A 22,609-nucleotide genomic window follows, 5' to 3' on the forward strand; every position below is an offset into this window, starting at 1 on the left:
TAGCGTCCATCGTCCGCTGCCGGTGAACAAAAAGAAGTGCGGCGCCCAACACGGAGCGTGTCCGAGGGGGTGTACGTTTTAAGGAGCCTTTCTAGGCTCGTGGTGAAGTTTGTGTCAGCAGACCTGACTGCCGGAGTGTCCGCCGCAGCGTCATCACGCCATATGAAGGCAGTTTAAAGACAGATTAAAGAATGAAAAATGACTGATAGTGACAGTTAGTGAATGATAACGGTGTCATAGAGATTGGTAGAGGTTAATAATGACTAGTAATGACTACTAATGACTCCGTCATGACCAATATGTCCAACGACGGCTTGTAATGACCACAACTGATTACAAATAAGTAAAGATACTCACTAGTGAGCAGTAATGACTAATAATGACTGAAATGACTTGTAATGACTACTAATCACTACGACATGAACAATATGTCCAACGACGAATTGCAACAAATACAATTGATTAGAAATGACTAAAAATGCTTAGAAAAACAAGGGGAATGCGGGAGATTGAAATTCAAGACGATGAGCAAATCAAGAACAAGGTGAAAGCAGGAGCCAACGTTTCGGCAAGTGGACTTGTCTTTAAAAAATGTTTAGTAATGACCAGTAATGACTAATAATTACTGAAATGACCTGTAATGACTACTTATGAACATGATATGACCAACATGTCTAACGACGGCTAGTAATGACCACAGCTGATTACAAATGACTAAAGATGCTTAGTAGTCGGCAGTAATGACTAAAGGAAAGAACAGAAAGAGAAGAGGAAAAGAGAAAAGGGCGAATGATAAGAGGAGGAAGAGTAGGCTTTCGCCGTTCATCTCTGAAGAGATATATTAAGAGACCCTATAATTTAAGGTCGCCATCCGACATTAAATGAATGTCGAGGGGGAATACATGGCTTTGGTCGAATTCTGGGGAGGAGGAGGAGAGGAGACAAGAAGCACGATTAATCTGAGAAATTTTCGTATCTTCATAACAGTGTCAAGGCGAGGTAACAGAATGATTCCCATACGTACAGTAAACTCTCCCCAGCCTCCAGCGAACTGTCCATTCGGAATCTATTGTATGAGAGAGAGAGAGAGAGAGAGAGAGAGAGAGAGAGAGAGAGAGAGAGAGAGAGAGAGAGACGATAGACAGGACAAAGGCAGGGAGGTTAACCAGAACGGAATGCCCGGTTTGCTACCCTGCATCGGAAAAGTAGGGAGGGGAAGGTAGAAAGATAAGAAAGTAGTAGAAAGAAAGAGAGAAAGCACAGACACACAACCACACAATATCACAGCACATTACCAAGCGCAGCACAAAAAATACCGATTCGGGCTACAGCCGCTTGTGTAACTCTGTTGTCCTTAAAAACAGCAGCATTGCGTTCGTCACCCTCGGCTGCGATAGCCTGTGAAGTTGGCATTCCAAAATTGTTTCCTCTCATTAAGTTTCTTGTTCAAGGTGAGCTAGCGCAATTAGGAGCGATAATCTCTGTATGATGTAGCGAGGACAGGACACAGCACCTGTTGGAGGATCTCTTCGCGACCACAGTCATCACACGTAGCGTTGTCGGCAGTTGCAACGCCAAAAAGCAAAAGACTCCGTAATGTTCACACCTCACCATGGCTGACAATGCATGGTGGCCCTGAACAGCTGGGATATTTTTAAATCTTGGGGTGTTTGTTCCACATGAAGAATGTGATATTTCTCGCAAGTTGTGGAAGTTTTCTAGCGGCACTTAACATCGATAATGGTATCGATTCCCCTTTATAAAATTCGCTTCAACATACGTCCTGCATATAGTGTGGAGATCTATGCTCTGGTAAAGCAGAAAGCGACTTCATTTCGTTAGGATACCTGCTGCGTGTCACGATGTGCACGATAATAACAAAGCTAACGAAAACATTGAAGTAATGCGTAAAGGACCTCGTCGTTAACAACAACATCGTAGTTTCAAATCTTGGAGGGGAACGATGCACACGACAATGAAGCTCTTCCTGTCGAGACTAGAGCCGAGCCTGCCAAGGAGGTAAAACTTAGGCGAAGGAACTCCTCCAATAGGACACAGTGTCTTTAGTAACCGGACATAAAGCTCCATGTTTGTTTACTTTTATTTTTAAGTGTCCACATGGTCCTGTTTTATTTTGCTGTTAAGATAGAGAGGAGTTCTGTATAGCTTGGAGAGTCAAGAATGAGCACTTTACTGCACAAAATCGGAAGCGAGGTCAGGCGTACGCTTGAGTGCGTTTCTTTTCGTCTCTCCTTACTTCTTTTTCCGCGGCCCAATTTGCCGCGTATTTCGCACGTTCCGCAATACCCGCAATGAATCAAGTAAAGTGACCTCCAATGTAATAGTGCGATAGAGCGGCGGTCGGTTAGAGTGCATTGCGTCCTGATCACAGCAACGACTTAGCACATGCATCACACAGCGACGCCGCACAAAGGATGCACCAGAAACGCGTTCCGCGTGTCTTCAGTTTAAAACCCTTGTTGATTACGAAAACGCAGTAAGCAACGGTATGTTCAGAAGATCGCCTCTGCTTTGTCATGAGCAAGGTTGGTTACGTGTAGGCCTCGCTCACTCACACAACTCGTAACATACCTCGCGTATGCTCCGATCACGGATACGTATAGAGTCGGAGATTTAAACGTTGTCGAAACCAGGGACGAACAGTCGAACCATCAATGTCAGTGTCAATCCCCAATGAATTCATTGGCACGGTTCAAGCTGAGCTCACGGCGATTACAAAACGTGGTGCGACTGTTCGCACGTTGAGTATGCGCAGCACAACGCCGACCGCATGTGATCACAACAGGATAACGCGTGATGTGCCAGTCGTCACATGTCGCTATGATTGCGTTTCACTTTGGCCGAATCCGCCAACATGCGCGGCACAGGGTGGACGCTGGCGTTGGCCCACCAGCGCCCCTGCAACAGCCCCACGGGACAGCCAGCAGCAGGAGCGGACGCAGTGTCCGCCGGATGCGCTCTCCGCGAGGGGAGCTGTTTATCGGCTATGCTAATAGGGGCGCGCGTTGGCTCACGCCCGCGTGTATCGATTGGCTCGTAGCCGAACGAGAGCGCGGTCGTCCCTCTGGGGTCCCTGGGGGGTAAAAGAACAAACAAGAATGGCGGCAGACACACCGGCGCTGCTGGTGCCGCCATCCTCGCTACCCGGCCATCATCAACGCGCGGACCCCCGAACTCAATCCACCGGGGGGACGGAAGCAGTCCTCCAGGAGGGAACGTCGGCTGTACCGCGTGCACTCTCGCGGGCGCGAAGTGCGCTACTGCGGCCCAGAGGACGACAGCGCAGTTTTCAGCGCGCCGCCGAGGGACAACCTGCCACGGTGACAAAACCGCACAGGCATCAGCGCCTGAACGAACGTCGGAGTCTCGGAGAGAAAGAAAAGGAAAGTATAAAAAAGGAATCGGAGAGAAAGAAAAGGAAAGTGTTTTGTATGGTATGTTACACGGATACGTGTGCAGGCGGCAGAAATGCCGGCTCTGTGTGCCAGGCTAACTCCGCCTGCTACAACACCACCAACACCACCACGGAGAGGTGCGCGACATAGACTCCTTTTCCTGATCTATGACGGGCAAAATGCTACGGCGGGTAAGCGATTATGACAGCATGATGATTCAGTTACACGAGACAGCGCGAAGGTAAACATGAGTCTTCGCTCTTTTAGCCTCTTCAGGTATGTCCCTGTGTGCTGACCTAGCTCAGTCACCAAGAAGAAATAAAAGAAATTCTAATAAATTAGTGAGTGTACAAATATACCAAGGAACAGTGCGAGCGACACTGCAAGCCCGGTTTCTGACATAACACGCTAGACCACGGAAGACACAGTGCAGGCACAATACATGCTTAGCTAATTCATCGTTGAGCATTAAAAATAGTCACTAGTGGCGCATTTGACGAATCATGTATGCGTATCGGTTAAACAGAACTGGGCGTCATCGTTAAGCAATGTTTTACGTTCTTCAATGAACAAGAATAACAAGATGCTCCTTTCCATAGCACCACATCCGCTTAAGAAAGAAGCAAATGGTCTTTTACAGAAACCACAAAATAGCAAAGAAGTCAACGCCAGTTTCATGAACAAGCCGCGGGATAAGGTGCGTACTGGTTTGACGCAACGAAGGACCGTTATGTTTTTTTTTTTCAAGTGAAAGGTGACTATGTAAAATTGAGAACAGCCACCTGACTACCGTTTTAAAATGGTTTTAAGTGCAACCTTCAAAATTCCCCCAAACGAATATTTCCAGGAGCTATTATTGTGATCCCTTACAAAGGCGTTGCTAAGAGCTGGACTCTACATGAACAACATTTAGACATTTTATCCAGAACGCTTCGCTTTCCTCCCCGCGTCCTTAGCTGTGGGTTCTTTTAATTATACTCTTAAAAACCCTCACAGGTTACGACGAACTTCATCACCATGGAAACGAGAGCTGTGTCACCTCTTTACCACCATAGCCGCAGAGCAGGCATGTATAACTGGAATATAAGATGTGCCTATATGTAACCTTGAGGTGACAGCTCTTTCTATAGGGACGCTTTCTCCAACTCCCACAGTACTGAACGTCATCCTCGAAGTATAATGGCATCACTATGCCTAAGGGCACCTCTATTGCAACCAATTCCTTGCAATCAGCTGCTGTAAGTTGTGAATGTTGCTGTGAATCCAAATTTACAGAATGTATACATCCCTAATCACTACTGAAGCGGGCTAGCAGAGGTAACCGGTCCCTAATTCGCTGAAACAAAGAAGAAAAAAAGTCTACGTTGAGCGAGCCAATACAAAGCTCATCACTTTCGCAACGGCATCATAATTCGTATGCTCACACGCTGGATTTTAGGTGCAGCGTAGTAAATTAATTTAAAACATAACTTATTTTGATTGCTCTATGGGGGGACTTCAGCTCTTTTTTCACTTGAAAACAAACACATTTTGTCGATAAGCGCTAAAGATGACCTGGCGCTGTACGGCACCTGGTCTTAAAGAGCTGTGGGAGTGTGCGCTCGAACGAAGGCAATAAAGTAAGGCATCAGACGGAAATGCTGGTTTACACGCCTGCGCAAGCATACTGCGGTAAGACTACGCGCTAACAAGGACAGACGCAGGTCGAGTTTTGTAGCACGAAAACCCCTAGAATGAAGGTCTTTCGCACGGCGATGTCCAGTTGAAAGAAAGAAAAATAAAACTAGCAAAGGACACCAAGAACGCGCCTCGAGGTCGAAAGGTTTGTGACAGTGCCTGAGCGCCTTCTCTCTCGCATCTCAATGTCCCCCCCCCCACACACACACACCGCTCCAGAGGGGAAGTAAAGCACCAGCGGCAAAACAGCAGCGACAGGGGAATTCAAATAATAATACACGGGCAGCGGCATCACTGGATCTCGGAACGAGCGGAGTAAGACCTTCGCGAAGGAATGGCGCAGAGCGCGTGCCACGCCGCGGACAGGACGCCGAGCGCACGACGCCGCCTGCCGATGACTCACGGGGCGGGCGGACGCCGAGCGCCCGCCGGGTTTGCATGCGGGGTCTACGCCGGGGAGGCGGGAGCGTGCGCGCGCGCTCGTGCCACGCGGCTCCCTTCTCTCCCGTGCCGGTATTGCTGCTGAAAGCATCACGGGGGGAATCAGAGCGCGCGCACGTACAAGCCGACAAAGGAATAAGCACACGGAAGAAGAAAGAAAGAAACACAACGACGACGACGCGTCTACGCGAGCAAAGCAGGAAACAAAGCAGAAACAGAGCGAGACGCCCGTATAAACACAGCGCCTGGAAAGAAAGACAGGTGGGAAAGAGAGTGGGGGCGAGAGAAAGAGCGATCGATGCGCCGGAGGCCGAAGGCATGTGTCTCGTCGGATGCTGATGACGATGAAGCTCGGCGGAGGCCGAAAGAGGATGCCGCCTCGACGGGACCCCCATCCCCGTCCAGGCGGGCTCCGCAAAGAGCTTGTGGCGCACCCAGTCGGAATCATTAGAGCCCCCGCGAGCGGGTATTAAAAGAGAAAGAGACGCGAGTGGGGAGAGTTTTTCACTCCGACAACAGGCGTCCCTCCGCGTCGTCGTTGCCGCGCCACGGGGCTCGCGACTGCGCCGGCCACGTCTCTCCCTGCTCGTCACCTCTTCGAGGAGGGACCAGCGAAGCGTCGAATGTTAATGCGCGACCTTCTACAGCGGTATGGTGGGCGTTGACAATGAGGCCTATGTAAACGCGTTTCATCTTTGTATTTTTCTTTCTTGCTTTTTGTTTTTAGCGAAGCATTCCTTGCCTGTCTCCTCAGTGTTCCGCATCTTGTGGGAGAGAAGAGAAGAACACACACCAAGCTCTCGAGATACAATCAACATGACACACACAGTCGATACGAAGGAACCCTCCTCCCGTCTTAGGTGCGGTGCTTGCGTCAAATACTAAAACCTACATAAACAGGCACTTCTACTTTTTTTGCTTCATTGAGAACAAGGCTTCCGTACGAAAGCCGAAACGTCTTTTCTTTTTAAAGTATTATATGTTCGATGGGCGTCTTTCTTTGTCATGTTTCATTCCCACCAGACGGGCTTCCGTCGACCTCTCGATTACGTCACAGATGGTGCTCATATATTTCACTGCGACCCTAAAGGGAATTGACCAACTTCTCGAGTGGGAGGTGCAATTGATCTTATCTTTTCAAGCGGTGAAGACCAGTTAAAAGCGAGGTATTATGTTTTGTATTTGTCAGGCCACACTCAGAATATACAGTAGCACCTGCGCTGCGAGACCAACAGTGTTTCGGTATTGAAAGTATGATGAAAGCCGCCGAGAAGCGTCGCGTGCAGCGTTTACCACCGCGCACGCGATTCGCGTGTATTTTCGGAATGCGATGACGACTCAAATCCATGGGCGACACAGCCGCTCATGCAAAACGCCCACATGAATATGGCGGAAGCAGCGAGCGAACGTCACCGACTGCTGCTGCGCACCAAGATGGAAGTAAGAAGAACCGTCATCGTCGAGAAGAGATTCAGCGCTAAACTACAATGGCCGTCACCATTAAAGTGCACTCGCTCCTCGATGCCGGCCACGTCCACGGCTGTCGCGTCACGCAAGGATAAATGACAGTGGCGCATTACAACTTACAGCCTGCCTTCGTGTTACGCCAAAAGCATCGACTGTTGCTGCGTACGTTCGAATCATCTTTCATTTCTTTCTTTCTTTCTTTGTTTCTCACTTTCTTTATCTTTCTCCCTAACGTACCTATACGTTTTTTAAGCAATGCAGTTTAGTATGCGATTAGTATGCATGCTGCAAATTGCGCCTCAATTTCTGATGTTATCGCACAAAGCCGCAGCAATGCACGGAACGAATTTACAGGTGCACTATCATCATCATCATCATCATCATCATCATCATCATCATCATCATCATTATTATTATTATTATTATTATTATTATTATTATTATTATTATTATTATTATTATTATTATTATTATTATTTCACGTCGCTTTCCCCGCGTCAGCACTCATCCATTTATTAGAATGCCCTATGAAGTTGCTGCAAATCAAGCTGAAATTTGTTCATTTTTTCTGCCATCTTGATATTGAAATTATGGAGTTTCCCGAGGCAAAACCACGATCTCATTATGAGGCGCGCCGTGGTGGGGTACTCTGGAATACTTTTGCCCACCTGGGTTTCTTTAACGAGCACCTAAATCTGTTGTCTTGTCGTTTGCGCAGTTTCTATTATGACGAACTTGGAACAGCTTGCCAACTTTCACACGCACGTGCACCAGTGAATCACGCCGGAGTGGCAGTTTGAAATCAGCTGTTTTAAAATACGGACACCCTTCACCGTTGCACTGGACTGCCGCCATCAGCGTGACACTCTAAAGAATCATGACAGCCTGTCTTCGCTGTACGGTCGCCATACACGGACAAGCAATTGAGCAGGACTGAAGTAGCAGCGAGTTACGCATACCACGTTACTTGTAGCAGCAATGGCGCTCCGTTCTTAGTGTCTGCACTCGCACACAGCGCCTGCGTCGTCGTAAGCAGGCCAAATTCTCAACCCTCACTTATGGTGGGCAAGCTAAAAAAGCGGGTTAGATGCTTCCTCAGCGCTGGGTCACACTCCCGCATGAAGTAAAAATTACAGTTGGGGCGCAGATAACAAGTGCTATTTCAGTAAGCTCTAGCAGACAAAGCACAGATGCCGCGTCCATGATACGTGAAAATGAACCCAACTGAAGACTTTCAGACGCTATTTTTCTTTCCCGCCTTCCAGCAAACCAGCAAGTCCAACAACAGGCAAAGCACACCGTCATCTACTTCGCTGCCAGTGCTCGCGATGCACCCAGAATGCAGGAAAGCGTGATTACGAGAGAGGGAAAGGGCCTTGCAGCTCGGCGTACTGCGCTGCATGTGAAAGCACTGCTGGCTACGATGTGACAGATCTCGCGAACAGCGGGACGAGAGAGTAGGGGGGCGCCTCGCGCACGGGAGAGCCCGTGGCAGCGTTTATTTCGGGCGTCTCCAGCGCTGGCCGCGGATCCCTATCGCCAGCCTAGCGTGAAGCGGGCCCCCGCCGGCATCGCTGCAGGCAGTAAACCACTTAGCCGCGCGGCAACGGGGGCCAACGAGGTTTACGCGCGCGCCGAGAGCACCTCCTCCGACGTCCTCGTGACGGTGGAAAACGGCGGCCGAGATTCTATTGCGCCAATTGAAGGACGGCGTACTCCGGAGGTGTCAGTAGCGCCCTCTGTCGTTAGAGGCACCGTGACAAAGACGGCTTGCGTGGTCTAGGCCATTTAGTTGTGGAAACGCCTGAAGACTGAACAACTCGCATACGGTGCCACCGATGTTATTCCGTCTTCGCGGAGGCCAGCGCGGGCACGGTGCAATTTCCTTCCCGTCCGTCTTTGACGGCAACTTGCGCGCCTTCATCGGCTTGGCAGACCGCGTACACGCCATAGGCCCGTAGACGCAGCCGAAGTGTGTTTTTATTTCTCAAAACTTACCCATTCCCTACCTTGAACTTATAAACTCGAACGAGCTATTTTTCACTCAGACATTGCGGTCGGATATTCCTTGTGTCTTAGTACAATAGGAGAAATGTGTTGTTAGATACGCTGGCGCAAGAAGACCGCGTCGATGACACCTGGTTTCCACGCATTACCGACTGCTAAAATTTAAGCTTACCACGGAGTGCCCACACAATGAGCAAACGGCCCCGAAATGTCATCCGCTGGCGCCAAGAAACAAGCACGGCACGTCTCACAGAGCAGCCTCGTCTGCTGGACGAATATACGGTAGTGCGGGCGCGGACCAAGAGCTCTGGAGTAAGCTCGTCCGGCCGTCTGATTGCCGCCGCCTTTCACTCGCAAGTGTCCAGCGAACTGCACGGACGTGAATAGCTTTGCGGAAAAACGTCGCAGGAAATGCTGTCCGATAGGTGACCGGCTGAATACAACTCGTTGCAAAAGAGCAATTTCTAAAGAACACTGACAGAATTAAAGGGAAGGCAGGGTAAAGGGAAGCCAGGGCAGCCTATCGCAAGAATGTTAACATTACACCATGCTTTTTTCCTCTCTCTCTCTCTGTCTCTAGAATTAAGCATCGTTGAGCGCTGCCGGGTTGGAAAACTATATCAATACTCCAACAGAGAATGCGATAACACCTATTAAAAGAAAAGGCAGATTGGTACGTCGGCAACTATTCGCCTGTATATGCTAGAGGAGGAAGTACATGAGAGCAACAAGCCTTTAAGTAAAAGATGAACAGAATAAAAATTAACTAACTGGCTAACTAACTACAGTATTTCTACTTTATGCCCATGCAGAGTAGAAAATGTAATGCTTAATTTGCTCGCGCCGGCGTCTGCTAGGAATTGAACCAGCGGCCTCGTATGGTCAGCTGCGGAACGCCGTAACCAATGAGCCGCGACGGTGAGTGTACACATTGGGCCTACGCTTATTTGGAGTTCGTTGCTTTTCGAACGATGACGGATTGAATGAATAAGTGAATGAGAACATAACAGTTACTTCATACTCTTTGGACAACACTCGAAACAGGCCTCACATGGACCGCTGGTGCGCATGGACTGCCTAAATTCGTTTGCCGAGAAATGTGGTAAATTAATCTTTTGCCTAACACAGAAAAGCGAAACACACGAAATAATTGTCGACAGGTTATTTCTACACTCTTCTCGCTCTCTCTTTCTAACTTATGTGGGTTCCAATCGAAAAAAAAAATTACAATTTCTCCTGGAAAAATGTAATTTAACACGAAATATTGAAGCACCAGTTCCTTGGGCCGCGCCTAAGAAGGTCATTGGAGTGTACACCTAATCATAAAGAAACAATAATATATGCCGGTGGTGAGAGTGGTCCCCCGACCGGCGTGTCGCAAGATGACCCTAAATACAGCTCATATAATATAACCTCAACGGAAAGAAAAGGAAAACGAAGAATGAAGAAAAGGAAAACGAAGAACGGGGCCACAAATTAAATTGGCGTGACAGTCAAGCATATAACTGAGGTGCGAGCGATGGAGCGAAGGTAAAGAGACCGGACATGGTGACACGATTTCAGTTAATCAGCTCGCAGCAGGTCAACACGAGAAAGCGGGCTGAATCCGCTTATTTGCCAGATATTTATCTTTCTCACTGATCTATATTAAGTCAGTGGTGACGCTGTGTTACAGCTTACAGAAAGGAAGTCGACAGAGCCCCCAAGCAAGAAGCCTTTCTTGTGTAGGCTCGTCTAAGCCACGGCAGTGTAACTTCACCTCACAATATCATTGTATTGCAAAAAACACACTAGCAGAAACCGCGGATTCCTTAGGGAGGGTGATCACGTTATTCGGCGGAGAAAACTGAGCTACCATAACTATGTACAGACTCTTGTGCTTCCCAAATATATGTAATGTGACAGCGTTTGTCGTGATAAGATAGGTTCGATTCTCCTGGGCAAGACAAGCCAACTACTTATCCACGAGTACAATATCAAGATGAGATAGTGAGGAAAAAAAAAAGGGCGGGGGGAGGCGACTCGCATCTCTCGTCTATTTTCTCTCGGCGCTCAGTCTCCTCGGTGCTCGATTGGCAGCGCAAGTTGCCCGCCATTGGGTTGAACGGCGGAAACGGGGGTGCAGCGAACGTCCGAGACGTCGAGGAACAGAACAAAACGAAAAAGAAGCGAGAGCGCGCGCTTCTGCCGGGGCATTCAGTGGAGCAGGGAAGAGAAGGAAAAAGAAGCGAGGAGCCAAATTGGAGGCGAAAGAAAATAAGAAATGCGGTGTCCGTGGAAAGAAGAGGAGCAGGCCGGCCACGCTAGATAGCTCGCGCACTCGTCATCTGAGAGAAGCTAAGCGGGCTTAAAACTTTTAACGAGTATCTTGACGGGATATGCGCGGGACGTCCGCCAGGATTGCTTCGTTCTAGCTGTCTGAAGCGCTACGCCGCTCCGAAGACCGCGCCCCAGCGCGCGAGCGCCGCTCGTTCCCAGCCGATGGAGAAGCCGCGTTAGAGGGAAAGACCCCGACTCCTGTGCGAGGCTGCGAGGGAAGCGCTGGAGCTGCTTAGGGAGGAACAAGAGCGACCGCGGGCCACAAGAAAAATGACGCCCCCGGATGAATGGTTTCGGAAGAGACGCACGCGTCGGTCCCGCGGGCGTCTATCTGCGAGTCCATCTCTCGATTGGCGGGGGACTTTGGCGCGCAGGCTGAGGATCGAAGCTGCCGGCGCTTGGGATGAAAGCCGAGCACGGCTCGCTCGAAAGGAGCTCAGGTGTGCGCGCTTCCTCGCAGGCAAGCGGTTCCTCCCTCTCTCTCCGTTCCAGGGCTTTTGTGGGCGCTCTCGTTCACACGCGGACGACTGTGCGCGGGGTCGTGGCGGAGAAGCGGTTTCGTCCACCTCCCCCGAGCGTCAGAAGATCGCGAGGTGAAGGTGGGGGGGGGGGGACGGCGCCTTTTCCTCCCCCGGAAACTCGGGCCGTTCGGTTAACGGCACGGTGACCACCACCGGTTCAAACAAGGAGACGCCGCCCAAGGGCTCTGCTCCACCGGCGCCCTCTGTGCACAGTGATATATCGTACGCCTATCGGCGCGCTATTCCTGCGCTTAGCCCAACCGCGCGGGCTTCCTTCGAGACGGTGGCGGGAAGAACGAGAGATGGATGGCCGCGGCCGGCAACCGAGCCTGCAACGCGGCGCGCATTCCTTTTCGCACGGCAGCTCAATCAACGAGAGTGCGTCTCTCGTCGAGAGCGGGAGACGGCGCATTGTTCCGGTGCGTCGCCGCGCACCCGAGCTGCGCAAAGGTACAATGCGCACCACTCTCCCTCTCGTCGCCGCGCTCACGCGTCGCGCAAGCCTAGTCGCCCTGTACGCTAAGCTGCGCACGTCGACCACAGTTGATTTATCCAGGAAGGTGGCGTCAATTCATTCATTCTCAGTGGCGGGTGAGGCAACAGGCTGAAATGTTCAGAAACATTACGGCAGCAAATCGCCAGACAGCGATCGGCGGATCATGTGGTGCAATAACTTAAAGCTACTTTGGACATTAGCGTAGATGAATTCGGTGTAAAATTTGCGCCAGTAATTCCAAGCTTCCTCTACTGAGAAATGTGCAATGACTGTAGATCTAACGCACGGGGCAACAGGACGGTTCTAATAGATTCGCGTTCTGAGATCTGCTTTAGAAACTAATTGTACGGCTTCGCAGTAAAGGACTGCCCGTAATGATAACGCGCACTCTCCATAACCTTTCTTGTACTAGCTACCACGTCAGATTACTATAGTTAGTTATAGTTAGTTATAGACGCCGCTGTTACCGACAAGCTTGCTGGACCTAGCCCTACCACCTAAGCTTTTCACATGATCTCGGTATTAAAATATTCATTGCTATTTACTTGCCATCTATTTTTAAGCCGTGACCGTTTCTCTTCACGAACAGATAACATCGCCATTGCTTGCCGCAAATATACGTATCTTTTTTTTCCCAGATAATCTTTGCCTTTATAAGCTTCGCTGTGGTGTGTGTGATGTGGAACACTTCTCCGTTGCAGGCGTTACAAACTATACATCTCCTCGACACAGCACACCCATGTCATAGAGTGCTCATTTCAGTCACTGCTACGTTTTGAGTATCAGACTCTTTCATTGGATCACTTCAGTTCTGTGCAACATTTATGTTTGGTTATACCACTGTGGCTGAAAACAAGTCCGTTGAATTCGTACTTTTCCTGCCACAGGTAAGTCCTGCAGCATTCCATCATTTCATTCTTCCTCTTCTGGTGGCCTACACTGATAGCGCTTGATAAAATATGAAACAGACGATAACGTCGAGAAGGCCAGTTAAATACATAACTGCCTATATGAGTGAGAAATGTCTCAAGCAATAGAAGACAGTGAAGCACCGGGAAGTTGTAAGGCGAAGTAAAGAAATGTTTAAAAAATCGCTACGCCTTAATAAATCGGCCACATTGTGGCGAACATGTCTGCTCTTAAAAAGAAACAATAAAAAGTAAGTAAAAAAGAGGAAATGTTTAGAAAACGGTTTAACAGGTCTCTAATTGACGTCTATGAAATACAACGTCTGCCAAGGCATGTTGTGGGTGAGAATAGAGTGAATGAAACATAGCATTTATGCTAAGGCTCGCGGCATTTCATCCGGCAGCGTCTGCGTCTTCGACCTGAGGCCCAGCATCAGAACTACAGCGTCTCAAAACACTTGCTGTCACGAGGGAAGATTGCGAGAATGCTCCCCTTACCAACAGCGATGCAGGTAACGATACTGTAGCTACCGCACGGTGGCACTACCGGCACCAATACCAGCATTAAAACTGGTACCACCGGTACCGAATGGTGGTACGACCACAGGTACCAGCGACCGCGCGGCGGTATTACAGGTAGCGATACCACCGGCATCGCCGGCTCCAAAGCTATATTCGGGATCGGCGCACATTTTTTAGACTGCGCCATCTCCGAAAACGGCCCACGAAACAGGCTAGAAATATACCAAATATGGGTCGCCGATGCCCGCAGCCGTCCTTTTGGCAAACGGTTCTTTCACGAAGGGGGGCACGTGACACAAGAGACGCTGGCGACCCGCTCTGGGGTCTCCGACGTTGACGCTGCTCGTTGCCACTGAGGCCGCATAAAATTTCAATCCGAGCGCGGACGCATTATTCAGCAGGAGGGACGGCGTACGCGGGCGGAAGGATGCATGCAAGAGCGCATTTCTTTCCACGGCGAAGCGCGGCCCCCGGCTTCCGCATCGTCCTCCAGCGCTCCTCGCTTGCTGCCGACGGTGGCGTCAATTTACCGCAATTTTCAAGAGGCTGAACGCCCCTTTTTTGTTTTCGCAACCCCGCGTCTGACGAGGGCGCGCGAATGCACCGCGCCCTAGCTTGGCTCGGAAAAGAGCAAGGAAACGGGCCTAGCAATGCCACCCGGCACCGAACCCCGCCGTTGAAACAGGACCGGCGAATGTTCACAGTGGTTGGGCATACAGTCATCCCTACTTCATAATAGCTTCGCAGCCCTGTACTCACGCTACAGCTACTTCTTTAAGAGTGTTGTTATATCTGAAATTGATAAGCATTACGCTGCAGTCAACCTATTACACACTCTAAAAACTAGGAAGGGTATCGCAGGAGTGAAGCGGCCGGTTCACTCTTCAAAGCGTCGTTTTACTCTCGCAAAATGTCGAGGAGAGTGAAATGCATTGTTCACTCTCTCACCAAGGAGAGAGTGAAATGTGCTTTTCACTCTCCCCCTTCAGAGAGAGAGAGTAGTTCTACTCTTGCGGCAATAGAGAACAAAACGTAGCGTGATCTTCTGCTTCAACTGTAGGTGGCTGGCCCCGAACATGGCAATGTATCATTCATGCACGCTGAGCAAAGAACACATCGTTTTGCTTCTAAGAGAACAGGCCGCCGCAGTTCAAAGGAACGCGTAGCGAGCGCTCTACTTTTTCACTCGGAGTTCTCCACCGCGCGCGCGCGCGCTCAAGATCGCGGAACAACACAGCACCGGAGAAAGGTGATCTTTTATTGTGTCTGTAGCTCTCAATTTACTCATCACGGCTTTTCTTTGAATGCCTCAACCGTTGAGCTTCCTGCTTCTGCTCCTCCAAGTACATTTGTCGCCGGTTCCATGTGCCTAAAACTGGTATCTGCAGCTCCTTTGTAATTTGAACTTTAAGGATGTCGCTTTCCTTCTATTACCTCCACATACAATTCTCTGTGACATGCGAAGAATGTCACAGAAGGGAAAAAAAAACACTTGGCAATGTCTGCTATGTCTAGCCAAGTGTACAAATTTAAGGACTTCCCAGTACTTCTAAAAATTCCAGGCTTTTCAATGCCTTGAAAATGGCATTTTAGAAATAAAGGGTTTTCAAGGATCGCTACAAACCCTGGTTTCTAGCACCTAAATAATTTTACAAGCTTATTTTGGCATGGAGTTCGGAAATTCATGCCTTTTAGCTAACGCTGCATCATCTCTGTACATTGAAACCACGAGAGCGCAACCATTTTGGAGTAAAGAAAAATACTGAAAGCTTTTAATACCACTCTTTTTCTATGGAGCTTCGTATTGCCTAGTTAGGTTTACGAATGTGCCTGGTTTTGGTGGGCGTTTCTTCGACATTTTCTGTGAGAAGTAGATGACTAACCCCCGTATTCAGAAATGTATATTAATACAAAGCCCATGCTTGACTTTATATAAACGACGCCTGGTGCGAACGTTCCCCAGACGCTCACTGCCTTTCTTTTGGTGCGTTCACGACTTGCGTCATTTAGATCAAGTCAAGCATGGGCTTCAAGTTATGATGCATTTCTGAATATGGGGGTAAGCGTGCGCTATTTCGGGCAACGCATTGTGCCATTGACACTGAGAGGAAACGGGGAAAACAAAGTTAACGCCCTATACTCCTAAACTTGCGCGTACCTGTGGTGTGCGTGTATCGTGGAAGAAGAAACAGCGCTAACACCAGGACGAAAAAAAGCATCGACCACACCAGCGCTTCGTGGTGTTGTCCATGTTTTTGCGTCGTCCTTGTGTTGCGCTGTTTCTTCTAAAATGCTCAACCAACTAGCCGGCAAGTCTATCCTGTGCATATATATTGAACACACGTATGAATGTAGATGGTCTTCGAAACTTTTAGAACGAGCACTGCCACAGGATACGAGCAGTGCACGCGTAACAAGTGGACACATTACTCTTTTAAACATGCGTGCCAATGCATGTGACGCGGCTATCGGCATAAGCAGTCTCCAAATGCTGGAATGCGTGCTCTTCAAAACGCTAACGATCCGCTGCTAATGCAGGACAACAGCTCACAGCGGACTGAACCAAACTCTAAACTAATGCACTTGAAAAGAACGCCTACACGGCAGCGTGAGGAACGTCGAAATGCCTGGTACTGGCATCGCAGTTGACCACATACGAATGGAACTGGCGGAAAAAATAAACAGAAATTCTCGCCAGTATACGCGCGACTTAAATTCACATACGTGGATGGTTGGCACGATACTTTGTATCCGCGTATTTTCGGAGAACATATAATGCATGGACTGGAAAAGCACTCGATCGTGAGCTGAACGGCACATTTGTTATTTTCCTGGGGTGACGACAAGCCGTGAATAGTTCTCACGTCGTCGTCTACGTTGTATTCCTCCGTTAGTCGTAGCAAGGAATGGAAATGATGCAAACGCAAACGTATTCCAGTACACAACAGCACAGCACACTGCAGAGAAACTCCAACCACCGCAGCCGATTCCTCAAATACATTTGTTATGTATATAAGCTCTAAAACAACACGACTGAGCGTGGTGGCTTTGTGGTGTAATGGTTAGGATGTGTGCTTTGAATTGTATAGATGCGAGTGTACGCGGGTTCGAATCCACGTGATGTATAGAGCAATGTGGTTCTCCATAAGTGTGTGATTCCCTCGACTATTGTGTTCTAATTAGATTATGTGTCTCCTGATTGTGAAATATGCGAAAATATTTGCGGTTTAAATGTGAATTAGCTTTTTTTTCTCCGCAGTGGCGTTCGGGACACATACGCATAGGCCGATTACGAGCCGTCATGACTCATGGTAGGCAGCAAATAGCCAGGAAAAATGACTTTAAAATCCTGCATAACATTGCTCACGCCTATTCTGAAGGCCGCTTGGAATCGGGCCACTGAGTCTGAGGAGCCGCCTAGAGAACGGTGTATCAGCGACCCTAATTTGATCTGATTTCCTGCCTGCATGCGTGGCCAGGACTTCGCTAAGAGGGTATTGGGAAGAGTAGTTGCACTCTGTTTGGGGGAGTAGAAGTACTCGGTCTGGTGGAGTGCCATTACCCCTACGGTGAGAGTATTACCACTCTGCGGAAGAGTACTAGCACTCCCTGTGGGAAGAGTATTATCACTCTGCAGAAGAGTACTAGCAATCCCTTGCGGCGGAGTAACAAAACTCTGTCAACAGGAGTTGACCTACTCTCTCCCAAAGAGGGTCGATTTACTCTCGAAAAGAGAGTGAAATATGGGACAAGCCGCTACTCCCTCAAAGGGAGTGCCCGGCACTCTCTTAATTTTTAGAGTGCAGAGCTTCGTCAAAAACCGTTCGCCATACATCGTCTGAAAGCAAAACAAGGCAAGGTAAGTTTCGCAAGCGTCATTGCTGGTGTAGTAAATCAAACTCAGTATCGAGAGTCCCTGGATTCAATTTCTGGTTTCGAGAGGTCAGAATTCAAAACAAAAGCAAAGGATTTGTAGAAACCACGCGCGACGCCGCATTGTTCCATCCAGTCAACTTATGAAACGATCCGGCACCTCTGCTTCGAGCCCTTCCATGGCCGCCTCTCCGATGACAGCACTCGCTGTGCTTGCAGATGCCTCTAAATTCTCTTGTCGAAATTGTCGGCGTGTGTGTTGATCTGATCCTTTCTCCCGGCGCCGAAGACGGTTCCGTCACTTTCTGCGGGTCAGCCACTGACGCGATGAAGCGGTACCTGCGACTAGAATAAAGTGCAAGTGTCTAATAATACACTAACTACAATTTTAAGCAATAATTGTACTGTACCTAATGACAGTCGACTGACGCACAGTAATCTCTTGACTATGTTTCTATGTATCAAGATTTCACTGCCAGGTTTCACCATTTACTCGTCTTTATGACTTTCTTTGCCAATTTAAAATTATATTTCCTACTTAAATCCCGAACAGCGTGCTGGATTCTATCACTACAAATCATGGTCATTTCATTTCCATCAGCGCCTCACAACACATTCTGACCAGTTGTCAGTCCTCTTAAGACTCCCTTGGGTGTTGTCGCCGTTGACCACTGGTGGCACGACTTCCCCGCGAACAAGGGCCGCTCTCGTCGTTGGTGGAACGAAAGCGCAAGAAAAGCGTCGTGCCGCTCAAGACGGCTACGATGGCTACGACACCGCGCCAGAGTAGCAAGCGTCGTCTGTATGGAAACAAAAGCGCTGCATGAGCTGAGGTCTGTCTTCGGCGGCTGCTGTGAATCGCATCCACGCGTCAGCCACGCGTCAGCCACGCGCTGCCTCTCGCGACCTGCCGATTAGCGAGTTCGCTCCGTTTGGAACGTGCAGCGCGAGACACATTGTTCGCGCCAGCCAATATATCGTCAAATGAAAACACGTATAGAGCTGCGCTCAAATTTCGCATTAGGGAGTATCGCAATCGGCAGTGAATTATTTTTCTGGGAAAACCACAAGCTCTATGACAACCTGCGAACGTATTGGTTCACTTTTTTCTACTTAAGCCGCTATGCAGGTGGCCTATTCGGAACTTTGCGGCCCTCAACGGATCAAATAAAATATACTGGTTACCACCTGTGTCTACATATATAGTATATCTATCATAAGTCAAATGGATACCTCTATGGAGGCATAGTGGTCAACAAGAAGTTTATTCACAGCTTATACGCTGTATAAATTGAGGTCAGTAAGGCTGCGTTCCTGGCGGAAGGAATGGATCTACGCAATTCCTTAAGAAGGAAGCCTCTGTCAGGGCCTGCCACTTAATACACAGCAGTCGATGACGACGATTTCTAATGGCATCCACTTGAAACATCCGCCGCAGCAGCGCAGTGGCGTTGCCCTGCTGAGCTCGAAGTCGCGGGTTCGATCTCGGCTGCGGCGACCACATTTCGATGCGGGCGAAATGCAAAAAAAAAGAAAGCGTTCTATTACTTGTAGGTGCATGTGAAGGAGTCACAGGTGGTCAAAATTAATCTGGAGTCCTCCCCACTACGACTTGCATCACAAACATATCGTGGCTTTGACACGGGGAATCCAAAAATAAATACTTAAGAAAAGACTTTTCGAAACTGGGCGGCGGCAAATAGTCACCTAGCCTACCCTTGAGCTGATCATCCTTTACTACATCTACTGCATCTTACTGAAGTGTACATCAGATTGCTTCTCTTAATTAAAAATTATATCTATATATTCTAAGATTCTCTATGCCTGCAGTAACGACCCCGACTTCATCGCTTCCCGGTTTTTTTCCACCGATAGAATAAATGTATCTTGCTTATCTCGATAACCGACCAGTCAACACTCTCGTCAGCTTTGAACCACGGCGTTTCTGGAGCTACTCAGTAAACTTCACTGCCACCTGTTGGAGGAGCCACCAAAACGGCCAGCAAACAAACGCGCACCTTCAGTGAAGCCCGACCAGAGCATCCCCCCCGGCCCACGGCTGAGCGCAGGCCGCGGGAGAAGAGCGGTGGCTCGGCCCCGGTTCCCAATGAGCGGGCACTGGGCGCCCAGCATCACGACCCGCAGCGGCGGCAGGGTCATCGGCCGGCTCCCTCCTCCGGACAAGAAGAACGGCGAGCCTTGTACGCCCACGCGTGCGCTCGCGCCGTCGGCCCGTGCCGCCGCCATCGCGCCGCCGTCGCACGCCAGGCGCGCGTGCAGTCGGACTGCTCGCAATCACAGGCGCACATTCCAATGACACGAGTCTCTCGCGGAGTGGGCGAAGAGGAAACCTTGCGCTGATTATAGGCGGCCCCGTCTGTTCCGTTATGCCGCGGAGAACACGAATTACGCGATACGAAAGTGAAACATCTTACAAACGGAATGGAAAGCAGAAACGGATGACGTGCAACGGCTGCCTACCAACTGCTGTGCGTTGGACATGCTGGTAAACGTACTCGAAAAGCATTCCATCCCCGGCCGAGAGGGACGGGAGGAAGACAACACGGTGCACTAACTTGGAACAGCTTATCGTCCAAAAATTTACACTTGTAGAGCCCGTACGTCACGCTATGCCTTCTAGAAACGCCTTCTGCCAGTGATGAATTGCTGTCCAAGGTCTTCAACCGTTGTTTCAATCGTATGCATGCTTCAGAACGATCACAGCGAGTTCGAACAAGCGAAGATATTGCAAGACCCCAATCTGCATATCGGTAAATATTCAATGGCGCACTTAACTAACGAAATGGTGTTAAAATGTCTTCCAGATGAAAAAAGAAGGCTTTTTGTTAACATCGACGTAGTGTAGCTCGAGGTACCAACTACGCGCGCAAAATAACACAGTTTTCAGAAGTGCTTCTTTTGCAACGACATTGCAGCTGTTTCCATGCCGCTATCTTCGATAAAAACAGGTGCAGTGTTGTCATACCAGTTGTTTATAGCTACATTTTTTTACAAATATTCCGTAAATGAAAAGACTGCAGTAAAGATAGCTTAAGCTATCGCAAAAGATTTACCGTATTCTGCTAATGGACACTTGTATGCAAAAGGGAAATCTGTGCTACCCATCTCAGCGTTCACAAGAAAGGAGCACGACGACCTCTAGAAAATGTTGACAGAATATAAAACGCAGGAAACACTGCCCAGATTATTGGCATTATCACGTGTCAGAGACCGTGGCCGCAGAACACCCAAACAAGAGCGGCAAACTCCGACTACTATATAGCTACGAAAAGTTTGTTACTGATCGCGAGGTGTAAAGAGTTTTCATTGTATATGCCACAGGCGAAAAAGAAAAAGGCGCTGTCTATTCCGGGGCCAAAGGCGGCGGCACGCACGATTGATGGGCTTTCGCCGCGCGTTAAAGCGCCTTACACAGCGAACGAGACGAGCGTGCGTGTCGGAAGCGAGAACCGGGGGATTATCTCGGCCGTCGATGCGGGAAAGCAAAACATGGCGCGGACCAAGCAAGGCCGCAGACTAAAAAGCGCTGGGGCAACATCCCGACGAGAAACGAATAACGCGGGACGGAAAAAGTGCTCGTGATCCGGCTCGGGCCTCGCCTGAGCCTGGAGCGAGGGCGGCGGGGTTGGGACGCCGGCGTGCGTCATAAAAGGACGGCCGGCCACGGCGCAAACGGCCGAGTCGGCGAGAGCCGCGCGCGAGCGCGCTTCTGTAGGGCGTCGCGCTGCTGCCTCGGCCGAGGCGGTTGCCATGGGGACCGCGCGCCGATCCGGAAAAGGGCGCCTGGGATGCGTTGCCGTCCACAGGTTGCCGGAGGCCCTCCCAGCTGCCACGGCGCTCCTCTGAGCGGTGGCAGTCACATGCGCCGTGCCCCCAGTCTGCGGAAGCGCGACAAAGCAGCGGCGCTGTCATCGAACGCCCCCTACCGACAACTCTGACAGACCACCACTTTGCTTCCACCGTCCACCAACGAATAAGTTAAAGATGGAATCCCGCTTGCGTGTCTGCGCGAGTGTGTGTGTGTCACCTCGCTTGTTAATCATTCTTGTTTGCGCTGTTCACAAGTTCAAACAGAACTTTTGGTTAGGCTAGTTGGTACATCTTTTATGTTTAGCGTAATGCAAACGATCACCACACAAAGTGAGACAGGGCACAAGCTGAAGTTGTACAAAACACAAAAACACACGTAGGCTCTGTTTTCTCCTCAACTCTCCTTTGTAACTCAGACGGCTCCAGGGACAGCATTCAACAAAAGTTAACAAGTCCAATCGGAACGTTCAAGGAATTCAACAAGCCGAGTTTAGCAAATGAAAAATAGATGCTTGGAGTTGACACGTGCGCTTGTTTGTCTTTATCGGGCGAAACGTTTCACCGCCTAACAAATGTTATCGCACAGCGCAGGACGTGCCTGCATGTATCGGAAGTTTTTGAAATGTTATTAATGCTTCCATCCGCTGTCTGTGACCGAACCTTGTGTAATCTGATTGCATGTGTGCGCGACGCGAATAATGTAGAACTTAGTGAAAGGCAAGCGGGTCCCAGCGATTACTCTGGAACGTTCGACGACTGCATGTATAAAAGCCGACGCGCTTGACCCGCTGTTCAGTTTTTCGACGATCGCCGACCGTGTTCGGCGCTATCGTTGTGTTATAAGTGTAGTCTGCTTTTGTGGGCACAGGTTCACTCAATAAAAGTTAGTTTTGTCTTTCACAGTATTACTACTGTGTTCTTCAAAGTCACCACCACGTGACATCGAGGTGAGGAGTGAGGAGAGGCGGTCGAGGTAGCTGAACCTCTCTATGCAAGGTTCGAAAGTGAAAGCGTGACGCGGTTCGGCCACCTTTTTCAAAGGAAAGACTGCAAAGGGATAAACAATGCAATGAAAATTGTAGTTGGAGGACATGAACTTAACCTAACCTAGGCGAAACCGGAAAGACGGAA

At 49.4% G+C, this 22,609-nt stretch overlaps 1 protein-coding gene across 9 annotated transcripts in view; it reads right to left on the reverse strand.

The window, feature by feature from the left end:
* The window catches only part of bru3 (bruno 3), a 1,518,741-nt gene that overhangs the window by 313,426 nt on the left and 1,182,706 nt on the right, over positions 1–22,609 (reverse strand). For 2 of the 9 annotated variants that reach the window (XM_065432506.2, XM_065432507.2), the window contains one exon: positions 17,808–17,992. The exons of 6 other annotated variants lie outside the window; for them this stretch is intronic. In XM_065432506.2, coding sequence (XP_065288578.1) covers positions 17,808–17,828 — 21 coding nt within the window. In that variant the 5' untranslated portion in view covers positions 17,829–17,992. The remainder of the gene's footprint in view (positions 1–17,807; positions 17,993–22,609) is intronic. One more of the 9 variants, XM_065432508.2, reaches the window with a different exon arrangement.

This window comes from Dermacentor albipictus, chromosome 4 (genome assembly GCF_038994185.2).
Source record: "Dermacentor albipictus isolate Rhodes 1998 colony chromosome 4, USDA_Dalb.pri_finalv2, whole genome shotgun sequence".
Taxonomy (NCBI): domain Eukaryota; kingdom Metazoa; phylum Arthropoda; class Arachnida; order Ixodida; family Ixodidae; genus Dermacentor; species Dermacentor albipictus.